The sequence below is a fragment of the Antechinus flavipes genome, chromosome 2, assembly GCF_016432865.1.
Source record: "Antechinus flavipes isolate AdamAnt ecotype Samford, QLD, Australia chromosome 2, AdamAnt_v2, whole genome shotgun sequence".
Classification (NCBI taxonomy): domain Eukaryota; kingdom Metazoa; phylum Chordata; class Mammalia; order Dasyuromorphia; family Dasyuridae; genus Antechinus; species Antechinus flavipes.
The window spans coordinates 37,742,551-37,757,887 of NC_067399.1; the positions used below are offsets into that span (position 1 = coordinate 37,742,551).

Here is a 15,337-nt window from a genome sequence, read left to right on the forward strand (position 1 = left end):
ACTGCTTTAAAATGAGAAATTGAATCCCCTCCATTCCTACTTTGTTTGCTTATTTCCCTTGAAATTAAATAAATTTTGTTAATGAATTATTTTGTCTAATTCTATAAAGCACTTCAACATAGTTTGTATAGCACTAAATCTAAAATTATTTGTGTAACCCTGTTATTTTCATGATATTGGTAAGGCACAAAAAGTATTGCAATCAGTATTTGGATATACAGTGTTTCTTTGGATTATATGCTGAGTAATAGTAAATTAAATACACGGACTAGTACAGATTTGAAAAGAATATGATGGCTGGCATAGATGCTTTTTCAAATGAAGATTCAGAGAAAAATACAAGAATAAGTAAGTGGAGAAGTGAATTGAGGAATTACAGGTCAGCTTAATAAGTCACATGACTGGCTGACAAATTGCCATTTTTCTATAGCTCTAATTAGTTCTAAATGATATAATAATGGTATGTGTAGTTCCTGTTAGAGAGTCAAACAAAATAGGGAATGTAAACTAAGACTCAAGGCCATTTGCAGAAGACTATCCTCATTCATAAACAATTACTCTTTTTTTAAAAATTGATCATGTCAATAATTGCAAGTAGAAAAATTCTCTGAGTTATTGATTAGAGAAATATGAGTTAAAACAACACTGAGGTACCACCTTACATCTATGAGATTGGTTAATATGACAAAAATAAAATAAAAAAGGAAAGTAACAAATGCTGAAGGGGATGCAGAAAAATTGGGACTCTAATGCAATGTTGGAGGAGTTGTGAACATTCTGAAGAACAATTTGGAATTATGCCCAAAGTGGTATAAAACTGTGCATACCTTTTGACTCAGAAATGCCACTGTTAGATCTGTATCACAGGGATCAAAGAAAAGGGGAAAGAACGTATTTGGGCGAAAATATTTATAGCAGCTCTTTTTGTGGTGACAAAGAAATGGGAATTAAGGAGATACCCATGAATAGAGAATGGCTAAAGAAATTGTGGTATATGATTGTGATGGAATTCTGTTGTACTATGACAAATAATGAGCAAGATGTTTTAAGAAATCTGGGAAGACTTATAAGAGTTCATGCAAATTGAAGTAAGCAGAACTAGAACAAGAGTACATTGTACATAGTAAACACATTTTAAAGATGGTAAATTGTGAAGAAGACGGTGAAACGTACCCATTCTAATCAAGACAATGACCCAAGATAATTTAAAAGAGATCGTGTTTTTTTTAATGTTATTTACAACCAGAGAGAGAACATATGAACTCTGAATGTGGATTGAAGCATACAGCTTTTTGCTTTATTTTTATTGTTTTATTTTGTGTTTTGTTGTACAAATGGCTGACATGGACATTTATTTTGCATGACCTTACATTTATAATCAAGATCAAATTGTTTACCTTCTTAAGAAAGGGAGGAAGGGTGAAAAGGAGAAAGATAAAGTTTAAGTAAAAAAAATTTTTTTAATGCTAAAAAAAAAAAAAAAAAGAAGCCAGTTACTCCATGCTTTATGCCTACATTGGGGGCAGAGTTGATGAAAGCCTGTCAGAGATGTTCTTGTTTCTTTTAGCTCCCAGTTTGAAATTGCTCTCTAGAATAGTTGGATCATTTTACCCTTTACTAGTAATATATTAATATAGCTGTCTTCCTACAGCTCATCTAGTTGTCAATATCCTTTGGGAGAGAAAGTAGTGTCATCTTTGCTAATCTAAACAGATATGAATTACAAAGTCAATTGTTGTAATGGACACTTTTCTTATTGTTAGTGATTTGGAACATTTTTCCTTTAGTAATTGATAGCTTACCTTTTTTTGTTTTGAGAACTGCCTGTACATATCTTTTGATAAATCTATTAGGGAATAGCATTAAAAATATATATATATATTTGAACTAGTTATATGCCTTGGATGTCAGATATTTAACAAAGAAATTTGCTTCAATTTTTCCAACTTAATTGTTTCTCTTCTAACTGTATTGATGTTTGTACAAAATCATTCTGATTTTGTATAATTAAGATTGTCTATATTATTTCCTCTGAACCTATCATAGTTGTGATAACTATTTCTTATTCCTCTAATGTGTGCATATGACCTTTTTAAAATCATAGTCATATGTCCTTGTGATTATTATGGTATATGGTGTGAGATGCTGGACAAAACGTAATTTCTGTTAGCCTGCTTTTCTAGCTTTCCAAGCAGTTATTCTCAAATAGTTTTATCACCATATTTGAAGTCTTTATGTTTATCAAATATTATGTTATTATGTTGGACTGTTTCAGGGTCTTATTACCTAATCTGTTTCATAAAGCATCTTTTCTAGTTTTTAAACTAATTCCAAATCATTCTGAATTACTGCTTTGTAATATAGCTTGAGAGTTGGTAGAATAATGTCCACTTCCTCCCCACTTATTTGTGTTATTATTCCCCTGTAGATCCCAGAATTTTTGTTCCTCCAAGTGAATTTAAAAAAATATTTTTGTTTAGTTTTATAAAGTAACTCTTTGGTTATTTGACTGATATGATAGTGAATCTGTAAATTAATTTAAGTAGTATTGTTATTATTATTAGATTGTTGTGATCCAATTATGAGCAAGTAATATCTATCCAATTATTTATGCATATCTTCCATTTTTCTAAGGAGTGTTTTGTTAAGTAGGATCATATAATATATTGAAAGGTGGGGAGCTTTATATGTAAAGTAGTTCATATTCGATCCTGGTGGTAATAATCATTGGAATAGATTAAGTAAGGGATATGACACGTTCAGACTTTATTTGTTTCTATTTAGGAATATATATAGTAAGGTGATATAGTTAGAACACTTGATACAAAAGATTTTCCCCAAATCAGAAGCACATTCTTCAATAAATACATGAAGACTCCCAAGGAAAGCAGGCTTCAGCTTAGAAAGCACAGATAGCAGAAGAGTAACTCTGCTTTTGGTTGAAAGAAGTCCTTCTCTCCCTTATATAATCCTCATGAAGTTCCCCTTGGCTATGGTAGAAATTTCTGTTGGTTCCTTAAAAGGTCCTGAGATGCTTTTTTTCAGTGTATCTTGTTAATTTTTTCGTGCCAATGCAGTTACTATTGTCCTTCACCATTATTCTGGTCTAGGATGCCAAGGGGAAGGGCCACGTCTTCCAACTTCAGGAGTTTGTAAGGTCTTTCTTTGGTCTATAGTGTGAGAGAGAAAGAGCCAAAAGTTCTCTCTCCTCTCCTCTCCTCACAACTATTCCTTCTCAAAGGAAGCAGCCTCAGAATATGTTCGCATGATATAAATCAAAAAGTTTTTTTATCAAGGGAAATTTTTCAAATCCGCTTGATGAGTTCATGGGGCAATGAGCCTTTGTTTGGAATCTTGCATTGCTTATGTCTCTCTCTAAAGATTATGACATGTTCACCAGTGCTTTGTTAAAGAGAAATTATGATTCCTGATGAAGTCTCAGTGACTGGCTGTCCAAGATAAATTGGATTGGAGCTGTTCGGTGACATCTCTTAGGACAGTAGTCTCCTAAATTTTTTGTTCACATACACTTATCAGCAAACGTTTTGGAGAATTTACTCAGCATATATACATGTACTAACACAATATATCCTGTGTATTATAAAATATTCACAATTGAAAATGTTTAAGGACATGATAAAGATGAAAAATGACTGTTTTTATCTTTGTTTCTCCAGTGCATAGTAGATACACTACAAAGAAAATGTTTAAGGATGTGATAAAGATGAAAAGTGATTGTTTTTATCTTTGTATCTCCAGTGCATAGTAAATACACTATAAAGTAAGCATTTGATAAATGCTTGTTTTGGACTTGGAACAAACAATATTTAAAAGTATCTTTTATTAGCAGTACAAAATTGTTTTGCTCTCATTTTAAAATATGAATAACAATAATGAGTAGAATATCTATCAATCAACAAGCATTAAGTGCTTACTGTATGCCAGGCACTGTGCTAAGTGCTGGCAATACTAAGAATAAAATATTCCCTACCCACATGGAGCTTACACTTTAATTAGTTAACAATAACAATAAAATTTGGGCAGAGATTTTCCGTTTCATTAATGTAGGGAACACCTAGTGAGGAAACTCTTGTGGCAATATAGATTTGCAACAGTTCTACAACCTATAGCTAGCTTTTATATAGTGCTTTAAGGTTTGCAAAGTGCTTTACGCATTACCTCATTTTATCCCCATAACTGTAGGAGGTAGGAGCTATTATTATTCCCATTTTAAAGAAGAGAACTTTAGCCAGGAGAGCATAAGTGATTCGCCTGGGTTATAAAGCCAAAGCCATCAGAGGCAGAATTTGAATTGAGGTCTTCCTCAATTCCAACACTCTCCTCTCAGCCTAGGAGCTACCTGCTCAAAGATTCTGGTGGGGCAGTACAAATTGAATGACTTGTCCAAGAACACTCAGCCACTCTGCGGCTGAGAAAATATGCAAAGCAAGTTATTCTGGACTCTCAAGGATGGTTCTTTGCACCATACTACCTCTCTGATAACAAATATCAATGGTCATATTTTTGTAAAAGGAAAATGATTCAATATACTTTGTTATTTTTGAAAATCTTAATTAACATTGTGAAACAGCAATTCCAAGTCTAGTTCTTGGTACTTGATTTGAATGAATTGAATGATTTGAAAGATGCAATAATTCTAGAATAACACAGAACTCCTCATGGAAGAATTGGACTACTCTGAATTAAATCACGGTCCTCTTTTTTCAGTGTCAACCATCAAAAACATAGAGGTTTTTGTTGAAATTGAGGTAATAAATTTCCATTTTCCCTGATGTCTATCTGTTGCCCTTGCAAACTCTTTGGAAGATGTTATGTTTTTTGTACACTTTTAACAAATAAGCACAAAATCCTCTGAAATGTTACATTTGGAAAATTTTTAAAAGAATTACAAATTTTTTCCCAAATTTTTAAAGTATGTCTATAAGTATGTTCTTATAGGTGACACACTATTTTGCTAACAAAAGCCAAGTTTTTCAATGTCTTGATGATCATCATAATTTCCCATTATCATCTGCTAATATCCAATGGAACAATATAAACTCAAGGACTCCTAGGCTATACCTCACTCAGGCTGTGTCAATGGTTCAGGACTGATTACTCAATTTTTTCCCAGAAGGGGAAGGATATTCAGCAAGGAGGAGGGAGAAGAGATAGAGAGAAACAGAGGCAGAGAAACAGTCAGAAAACAAGAAAGAGAACAAGCATTTACAGATTATAAGCTCCTTGAGTTAAGGACTATCTTTTGCCTCTTTTGTCTCCCCTGGCACATAATAGACATTTAATAAATGCTTGCTGATTGGTGGACACTGTGCTGAGTACTCTAATAAAAAACTCACTTGATCTTCACAACAACCATGGTCAAAAAGACTAGCAATGGATGCTCAGATTGCCCTAAGGTCTTTCCAACTCTGGCCCAGCTTTCTGTGCCTCCTTGCTGGCATTGATGACCTGTCTCTGTATCAGCCATGCTATCGAAAGCTTGAAGGAGTTCAGTTAGGTCCTGGCTTTTACATTTGGGCCACTACAAAGTTCTATCAATGTTCTGAGCATTAGTCTATGAGTCAATTAAATCTTGAGTTCAGTTTCATTTAAACCTTTAAATGAAAATTAGCCTCTTCTGATTGGGGCAGGGTCCTAGAAAAAGCTCACCTACCATTAACTATAAAGGACGTTAATTCTTTATTTCAAATAATTTAAAAATATTTTTGCCCCACACGCCACATTTGATTAGCTCATCCTTGTTTTTTAACTTGTAACATGGCAGAAAAAGCTCTGCTAGGAATAGGAAATATTGGCTTTGCCATTTTTTTTAGTTTATTTTTTTCAAGTATTACTGTTACCTAGAATCTGAGGATTTTTTGTAGGAATCCTTTGAAGTCACTTGTTTGTTTTGTAAATGTTAATTTAATTAAAGACTATCCATTTACCTAGGAACATACATGTAAATCATAACACAAAAGCAAATGAATGACTAAAGATGCCATTATGAATGCCCCTGGAATCTGGTACGCTCATTCTTCCCTCAGAAAACCACATTGACAGGCAATTATCTGACATATAGACTGAGGACACCAGTGTACATTCAAAAGCTAAATATTGGCGAAGTTTACCTTACGTGTTTAAATGACTAGAAACAGAAATTCTCATATTTTCTTCACCTTGGAAATGACTATCCCGGGGAATATTTTAGTGACTGGGTTGCCCCGCCAAGATAAATGAGTTGGTTCTTAAATCTTGGGAGAAAGGATCCTGTAGAGAGAAGATGCCCTTTTTGATGGCCTAATAGGGGAATCAAAGAACCTGTTTTGTCTTCCTGGCCTTGTTCCTTTTCCCTTTCACTTTTCTCCAACTGGAATTCTGAGTGAAGTAGAAAGAGTTGTTCCAATACAAGTCTGAAAGGATGGGTGTTGCTTGGTCAAGAACCCTGAAATATGTATTCCCTCCTGAGGGAGTTCGAGTCACCATCTGGCACTGCTAGTCTTAGAATTGGGTGGAGTCAAGGGATTCCACAGAATGGTAAAGTGGCGACCACAAGTCCAGTTGTCTTCCAAGAGGAATGAAAACCCAGGCTCAGATATAGTGTCAAAAGGACCTTGGGACACTGGTAATACAGTTGAGCTGTTTGTATGTATTGTGTTATACATAGGCAATTCTGAGTTCCTTTATACATTTTCTACATTTCTTTGTAAGTCTTCTGGATGGATGACTTTTCAGTTTCTGCATTATCTCTAGAGTGAAATAACAGCTGTCCTGCACCTCAAGTGAATTATAACACTGAGGCTTGTGCAGGAGCCATGGACCCTGTTATACCCATTTGTAGCATCCTTAACATAAACTACAGAGATTTGACACAGTAAAGCACAGAAGCTCCTTAGTAGAGGCCCTCCCCAAAGTGATCTAATAAACCTGCTCAGACTATTTTGCTTCTTTCTCCTTTCTCTTGTATCCTTCTTCCCCTGAAAATTCTGAGAATTCTCTGGGAGTGGAGGCAGTCATCAGGGAGAAACTATTCTCCCTGTCCTAAGCTCTTTTTTTTTTTTTTTTGCTGAGGCAATTGGGGTTATGTGACTTGCCCAGGGTCACATAGCTGGTAAGTGTTAAGTGTCTGAGGCCAGATTTGAACTTAGGTCCTCCTGACTTCAGGGGTGGTGCTCTAACCATTGCACCACTTAACTGTCCCTCCTAGGCTTATTATTGACTACTTTGTAGCAGAAGAATCTTGGGGTCAGAATAGGGAGTTCAGGGAGAATACTCCTCTACCCCAGCCTCCTGAAAAGCAGTAGGAAAATGTTGGATGACTCAAGATCTGGATAATTACAAAATGTTTTTTATCTCAGAAATAACATAAAAGATCAGTCTCAATCTACCAATTTGGTCATTATACCAAAGCCCAGAGTCCACTCTTGGAAATGTCTGAAAATAGCTTGTATCAAAGTTCCTCAGTGTATAATTAAGCACTCAAAATAAGAGAAAGTGCTGCATATAGGACAGATTTTATTTTAATAACAGACTTGCTGAAAATGCAGAAGATGCAGTGGATGCAAGCAACCCATAAATGCAGAAAACATCTAAGGGAATACATATGTAACAAAATAGTTTGCATAGGATTATATGCAGTAGTAAAAATATGGAGGAGGAAATGGGTTAAATTATTGGGAAATGACTGAACTAAGAGGGTTATAAGAATATAATGATAAATATGAATTCAAAGAAACACAAAAAGACATACTAAGTAACACACTGAAAAAAAGCAAAGCTAAAAGAATAACATATAGTATAACTTCAATGATGTAAATGAAACAATACTAAAAGATAACAAGACCTAGGTCAAACATAATGGACAAGCATGCTTGGGGGGCTCAGAAAGCCATCCTAAGCTCAGGTCTCTGAATGGCACAAATAACCCAGCACAAGCAAAGAATATAAAAGTAAGTTTACTTGGAATAAGGCTACAGTTATTGAAACAGAGAAGGATACATGTTATGGCCCTGGTGACCCAAATCTCATTCCAGGGCAAAGTTCTGTCTCCTTCTCCTTGAGGATATGATGCTCATAAAGTGGCTACTCTGGATGATTCAGACATATGGTTTGAGGCAACCCAACCTCTGTGCTGGGAGGTTTAATGTGTCCAGTGAGGACTGGGAGAGAAGGGAAGCCTCATATATACATTGCCTGGGCAAAGCCCTCAGTTGGGCACGAAACAAAGAAAGCTTTATGCTCCTGCAGCCTCCTCCTGTAACCCTAGCAGCTCTGTGGGAGGGGGCCTTACCTTGGGAAGGCCCCAGCCCACAGCAGCACTGGAACTATCCCAGGACATCTCAGTTGCTCCCTTAATCTTTCTTCCTTTCTTACTTTATATATAGGCCCCGCCACAAGAAGGATAATTCCAAATCACTACAAGAAAAGGACATATCTTTTCTTTCCACAAACAAATAGTGAACTACAAACATGAGACGTACATTTACTATGATTGACTGTTGAGGTTGTTTGACTTTTGGTTTGGATAGTCTGTTTAACTGAGGTTTATTATGACTGACTGTTGAGGCTGAGGTTCAAGTCGTGACACATGCTAACTTGATGAGGACAAGACATCTGAGCCCTGGCCAAGACGACCTATTATGGAAGGATGGATGGATGGCAGTTTAATATAGAGGCAGAGCTGCAAAGGGCCTTAGAATCAATCTTTCCCAAGACCCTAATGTTATTAAGAAAATAACGAGGTCCAGAAAAGCTAACTGGCCTGGTTAGCAAAAATCAGATCCAGATGTGACCTGGGGCACTTAATGATGAGGGAGGCTTCCCACTGCATAGTACTTGAGCCATGAAATCACAGATGCAGAACTTACAGCAAAAGCTCTGACGCCTTCATTTGCATTTGTCATTGTTACTGCTCTTATCTAGCAGCTATAGTGAACCACGGGGGAAGGGGAAGGGTGGGGGGGTGTAGGGATTTTAATGTGTTAGAACAAAATGGGTCTCCAGCAGCACCCAAAGCCTCTCCCTTATGATCCAACTCCTCAGTCTGGCACTGAAAGCCTTCCACACCTTGGCTCCCCCCTTTGCTTTCCAGACTTATTTCCTATTACTCCCTCTTAAGGAGTCTACATTTCAACCTATTAGCTGTTTCTGAACCTTTAAAGCAATGTTTTTTTTAACTTTTCCTCAATGTTAAGGTATGTTTGGAGTATTAAATTAGGTCTTTAGAGTATTAAACCATGTCCATTTGGTCACGCCAAGTGCTATAACTGCACAGTGGGTACTTTCAGATCCCTATTCCAGACTATCAAGGAAGGGTTGGTCTTTATCTGTCTAGTAGGAGTCTATGAATTTTATGGCACAACCCCAAGAATTTCAGGAAAGGGAGGGTTGCCATTTTTCAGCAGCACATACAAAAAAGGAAATGAAGTCATAAACTACTTGGAGACTTGTTTTTAAAAATGGATTATCTCAATATGATTAGAAGAACCTAAGATAGATGACTCGTGGTATCAGATCTGTCATTGGTCTAATGTCATGAATGTAACATGGGACATGGAACCCTCTAGTGCAGACCCCTACTCTACAGCCACCTTTTATGGACAGCCTATGCTATGGTCAACCAGACCCTTGAGTCATCCTTCCTCACCATCCACACCACCTTCATTGAAGGGGCTTATTAAATCCGAAAAGACCTTCCCACTGCAATTTCTGTCTACTGAAATTCCCAGCATCTCCATGAATTTTTCTGATTCCCCTGACTGTGTAAGGGACAGCTAGGTGGGGAAGTGGCGAGAGCTCTGCACTTGGAGCTAGGAAGACCCACATTCAAATCTGGCCTCAGACATTTACTCACTATGTGATCCTGGGCCAGTCACTTAATCTCTATCTGCCCTCCTGTTTTTGTTGGTATAAAATAGGGTTGTTGTGAAGATAAAATGAAATAATATTATAAGTGCTTAGCATGGTACCTGGCACACAGTAGGTGCTTTATAGATGCTTGTTTTAAAAAAAAATAATTCTTCCCTACTTAGGACATTTACCATGTGTCATTTTGTTTTAGTTATTTGTATTATAATCCCTGTTCCTCCACCCTTACCTCTAGACCCTAACTGCAAGTTGCATGCTACCAGTTTGATTTACTCTCCCATAGCACCTAGAATGGCATCAGCCATGACCAAAAAGGAGAATATAATGCCCGTACATTTTTCTTCCAAAAAAGCAACATACAATTTTAGCCAGTAGTAAAATCGGACACCTGAATCTCCAGTGTTGAATTATGATTCAATTTTATATCAATGGTTCAATATCAATATGGAAGGTGATCTTCCATGGAGTGACTCAGGGATCCGTGCAGGGACTTCTCTTATTTAATGTTACTATTAATGGCATGGATTAAGTCATAGAACTACCAATCAGAACCAAACTTCACATGATACAAACCTGAGAGGGAGAGCTCACACAAGGGAACACAGAATCAGAATTTAAAATATCTTAGCTGTGAGATCACCAGAAAGAATGAGTAAGATGAAATGGAAGAGGATAAATATTGGGTTCAAAATATTAATTGAATAAATACAAAGTAGAGATGGCAAAGTTAAACAGCCATCTATCTGGGGGATAAAAAAGTAACCTAAAACTAATTCAAAAGGAGTCAACAATACCAAAGGGCAGCCAAAAATGCCCATTTGACCTATAAATGATTGGGTGCTATTAGGAGGTTTAGAACCCAGAGTGACAGAGATGAAAATTGCTGCATTTATCACTTTGGGGCACTCCATTTTAGGAATGACATGGAGGAGGACAATCGGCATAGGGAAGAGCAGCTAGTTCATGCCAGATGAGGATGGGTTGAAGGAAATAGGTATGTAATCGTGGAAGAAGAGAAGACCTAGTAAGGCCATAAAAGTTGACTTCAAGCATTTTATAGGCTGTTGAAGGGAAATGGGATTGTTTTTTCAGCTTGGCTATCATTGATAGAATGAAGAGAAATGGGGTGAAAATTAAAGAGGCAAATACAAGATTGACATAAGGACAAATTCCCTAATGATTAGCATCATCCAAAAACAGAGCTGGCTGCCTCAGGAGACAGTAGTTACTCCTTCATTAGAGATCTTAGAACAAAGGCTGGATAATGACTTATTTGACTGTACACACAGGATTCTTTTACAGATAAAGGTTGACTACATGATGTCTGCAGCCCCTTCCAACTCTGAAATTCTGTGGCTGAAAAATTTTCTAAAACTTTTCCTATATGATTACACCTGCACAGGTAACATCCAACATGAAATCTCTCATGAGCTTTAAAGTACATTCATGGAGATTCCAAGTACTAATTATCTGAAATGAGTTTCCACCAGCTGAAACTTTCCATATATAATAGACAAAGTTCTGTACAACAATAATTTCCTTATATGTAGCAAAAATTTGGAGTCAGCCTGAATACATCCACATGTTCATTACATTAAAAAGATTTCTCTCTAAGTATTGTTTCTTATGGTCTTGAAGGTCTCTACTTTGAAAGTCTTCCCCCATTCATTACCCTGAATGTCTCTTTAATTAGGGTCAAACCTCTAATGTGCAGCAAGTGTGGCTTCCTCATGAAACTTTTCTCACATTCCTTACATTCAACAGTTTTCTAGCTCCTATTGTCTATGTCTAGTCAGGAAGACTATGTTTCCACACCATTTGAAAGCTTTTTGATACTCATTACACTAAAAAACATTTTTCTTTAATATTAGTATTAGTTTTAGTATTAGTTTTCTTAAGGTTTCCTTTCTGATTAAAGGTTTTCCCACATTCATTGGATTCAAAGAGGGATAGGCTGGGAGATGTCACCTGTATGAATTTTCAAGTGTACTAAAGTTTCCCTTCTGGCTAAAATTTATCACACATTCATTATTATTATAAGGTTTGTCTCCAATATGACTACTCTTATGTTTCATAAGACTTGAGCTGAATCTGAAGCCTTCTCCACATTCATTACATTCAAAGGGTCTCTCTCCAGTATGAATTCTTTGATGTCTTGTTAGGTTTTGACTATTATTGAAGGCTTTTCCACATTCATTACATTTGTAAGGTTTCTCTCCAGTATGAATTCTATGATGCTGCATAAGAGATGAACTTTGCCTGAAGCTTTTCCCACATTCATTACACTTGTAGGGTCTTTCTCCAGTATGGATTCTTTGATGTCGTGTTAGGCTTTCATTATTGCTAAAGGCTTTTCCACATTCATTACATAAATATGGTTTTTCCCCAGTATGAATTCTCTTATGTGTATTAAGGTTTCCCTTCCAACTGAAAGCTTTCCCACATTCATTACATTCATAGGGTTTCTCTCCAGTATGACTTCTCAGATGCTTCATAAAGGCAGACCTAAACCTGAAGCCTTTCCCACATTCATTACATTCAAAGAGTCTTTCTCCAGGGTGAATGACCTTATGTACATCAAGACGAGAAGTAGTACAGAAGGCTTTCCCACATTCATTACATTTATAGGGCTTTTCCCCACTATGTATTCTTTGATGTCGTGACAGGTTTCGATTATTGATGAAGACCTTCCCACATTCATTACATTTATAGGGCTTCTCTCCAGTATGGGTTCTTTGATGTTGTAATAGGTTTTGATTATCAATGAAGGCTTTCCCACATTCATTACATTTATAGGGCTTTTCTTCAGTATGGATTCTTTGATGCTGAATAAGATAGTTATTATTACTAAAGATTTTCCCACACTGATTACATGTACAGGGTTTCCCTTCAGTATAAATTGTTTGATGCTGCATAAGGGAAGAGCTTTGCATAAAAATTTTCTCACACTCATTATAATTATGATACTTTTCTTCAATATGGCTTCTTTGATGTGGAGACAGCTTTTGATTATTGCTGAAGACTTTTCCATATCCATTATATTTATAGGGTTTTTCTCCACTAAGAATTCTCTTATGTGAAAAGAGATTTCCCTTTTGGCTGAAGGATTTCTCACATTCATTATATTCGAATGGTTTTAATGGAGTATGAATTCTTTGATGTACCAGAAGGCATGAATTGATGCTGAAGGCTTCACCAAATTCATCACATTTAGGATGTTTTTCTTGATTAAATATTCCATTGTAATGAATGCCACTTGAGTGGTAAATGAAGGGTTTCTTGCATTTATTATAAGTAAAAAGATTTTCCCCTAAAGAAATTCTATTATGTTCAATAAGATCTGAAAAATGTTTGAAGCTTTTTCCAAGTGTATCGTAGTTATGGAGATATTTTCCTACAGGAATTCTCTGCCATGGGATGAGAATTGTGCCCAGACTATATTTTCGTCCAAATATATTATATTCATGAAGAAAATCTGGGGAAAAAAAGTTGTCAATATTCAAATGCTGTTATGAAAAAAATTGCTTTATATTAAGTTCTTGATTCTGGCCCTCAAAAAGAAAATGAAGGACAATCAGGCAGAACAAAAATTCCTAAAAAGGAACTGAAATCCAAAGTTGATGAAGAGAAAGTAAAAGAACACCTAATTACCAAGGATTTAATGAATGGCTGAATTATCAGAAAAAAAAAAAGCAATTAATTCTAGAATGCTAAACATGAAGCCAGTCTCTGGCAAAATTCCATTATCTATTTTTAAGTGTTATTAGAAAAAAAATTGATTCTTAAGACTCAAAATTATTAATAAATTTTGTGAACAAGTACATGAAGGATTTAGGTAACTGTATCTAATTTTAAATAATTCATGTGACCAAAATCTTTCAAGATATCTTTAAGGATATAGTTAAGATATATGCACATTGGTGTATTATACAATCCAATGAGTTTGTAGCCAATGAAGAAACATTACTAGTCTTGAAAAATGCATTTTATCAAACTGGATTATATTCTTGAGGTTTATATCTTAGTAATTGTTCAATCATATGCAACAAATTTAATGTCATTTTGGAATAAATTATAGAAAGTCTTCATCTATTTAATGATGACAAAAAGGATACAAGATACCTGACAGACTCCATAACTAAATTAAGAATTTTTTCAAAATTTAAACTAGACAAATGATTAAATTAAGACAATTTGAAATTTAACAAGAATAATTATATTATCCCTGCATAGGTATTGGAAATAAAAAACTTTAATAAAAATTAACCAGTCAATTAATTTTTTTAAAAAGAATAATTATAAAATACCACACACTGGTTTAAAATATCAATTGGCCAAACAGAGCATCATGTATACTTGGTTAAGCAATAGATTGTGTTCAAAAGCCTTAAGGATTAAAATTGACCATAAATTACTACAACTATATCAGTAAGATTGATCAGGAAATAAAGCTTATGCTCTTACTCTGAATAAGATAAAAAAAAAAAAAAAAGTTAAGTCTTTCCCCCTTCCAAGCTATCTTTCTCTCAGCTGCTTTCTAAAATGAAAATTCCAGGAAAGAGCTCCTTAAACACAGTGTTGGAAGTATATCAAGCATGAGAAAAGAATCTGATTTGTAAAGGACTCAAGAAATCTTCTACTACAATCCATATTTGTTTGAGAATCTCCACTCCTCCTTCCCTTAAGAAATACCTGATAAGCAGTCATCAAACCCTGACTCAGAGAACTGTAGGGAAGGCAAAGCTCCTTCCTCCAGAGATGACTCATTCCATTTTTAGAGAGCTGATTGGAAGGAAGTTTTCTCTTATACCAACAGTAAATCTTATACATGACAAATGATCATCCAGTTTCTGCAGAAGACTTCCACTTTACAGAGAAACTATTCTCTCTTGAAGTAGCCCTATGTCTTTGGACAGAATAAACCAAAAGGAAGTTTTTGCTTATATCAAGTCTAAATCTTCCTCTTTACAACTTCTACTCAATGTTACTAGTTCTTCCCTATAAAACCAAGAAGAATGAGTTGAGTCCATTGGTCAAATAATAGCTCCTCAAATACTACCAGAAAGTTATCTTGCATAATTGCAGAGAAATTATTTGCTCATAGTTGGGCTATACTAATAGAATAAAAATGACAACCCTACCTAAATTAATATATTGTTTCAGTATAATACTAAGTATCAATGGGTCACTTTATAAAACTTGACCAACTAATAAAAAAAATTGAAGAAAAATCCAATAATCTAAAAGAAATACAAAGTGAGAAATAAGGAAAATTTTCTATATCAGATCTCAAACTATCTTATAAAGCAGTAATCACTAAAACTACATGGTACTAGTTAAAAAATATTAAAGTTTTTCAATGTAAGAGAACATTTTTATAAGGCCCAGAAGCAATCAATATGACAGTATTGTGTTTGAAAAACCTAAGGATAAAGAGAGGGTTCTGGAAAGGTCAAAAAATTGCAAACTT

General features: G+C 35.3%; 1 protein-coding gene across 3 annotated transcripts in view; it reads right to left on the reverse strand.

The window, feature by feature from the left end:
* Positions 1-1,201: 1,201 nt before the first annotated feature.
* Positions 1,202-15,337, reverse strand: part of LOC127547566 (zinc finger protein 883-like) — a 29,064-nt gene continuing 14,928 nt past the window's right edge. For all 3 annotated transcript variants that reach the window (XM_051974460.1, XM_051974461.1, XM_051974459.1), the window contains one exon: positions 1,202-13,342. In XM_051974460.1, the coding sequence (XP_051830420.1) occupies positions 11,832-13,342 (1,511 nt within the window). In that variant the 3' untranslated portion in view covers positions 1,202-11,831. The remainder of the gene's footprint in view (positions 13,343-15,337) is intronic.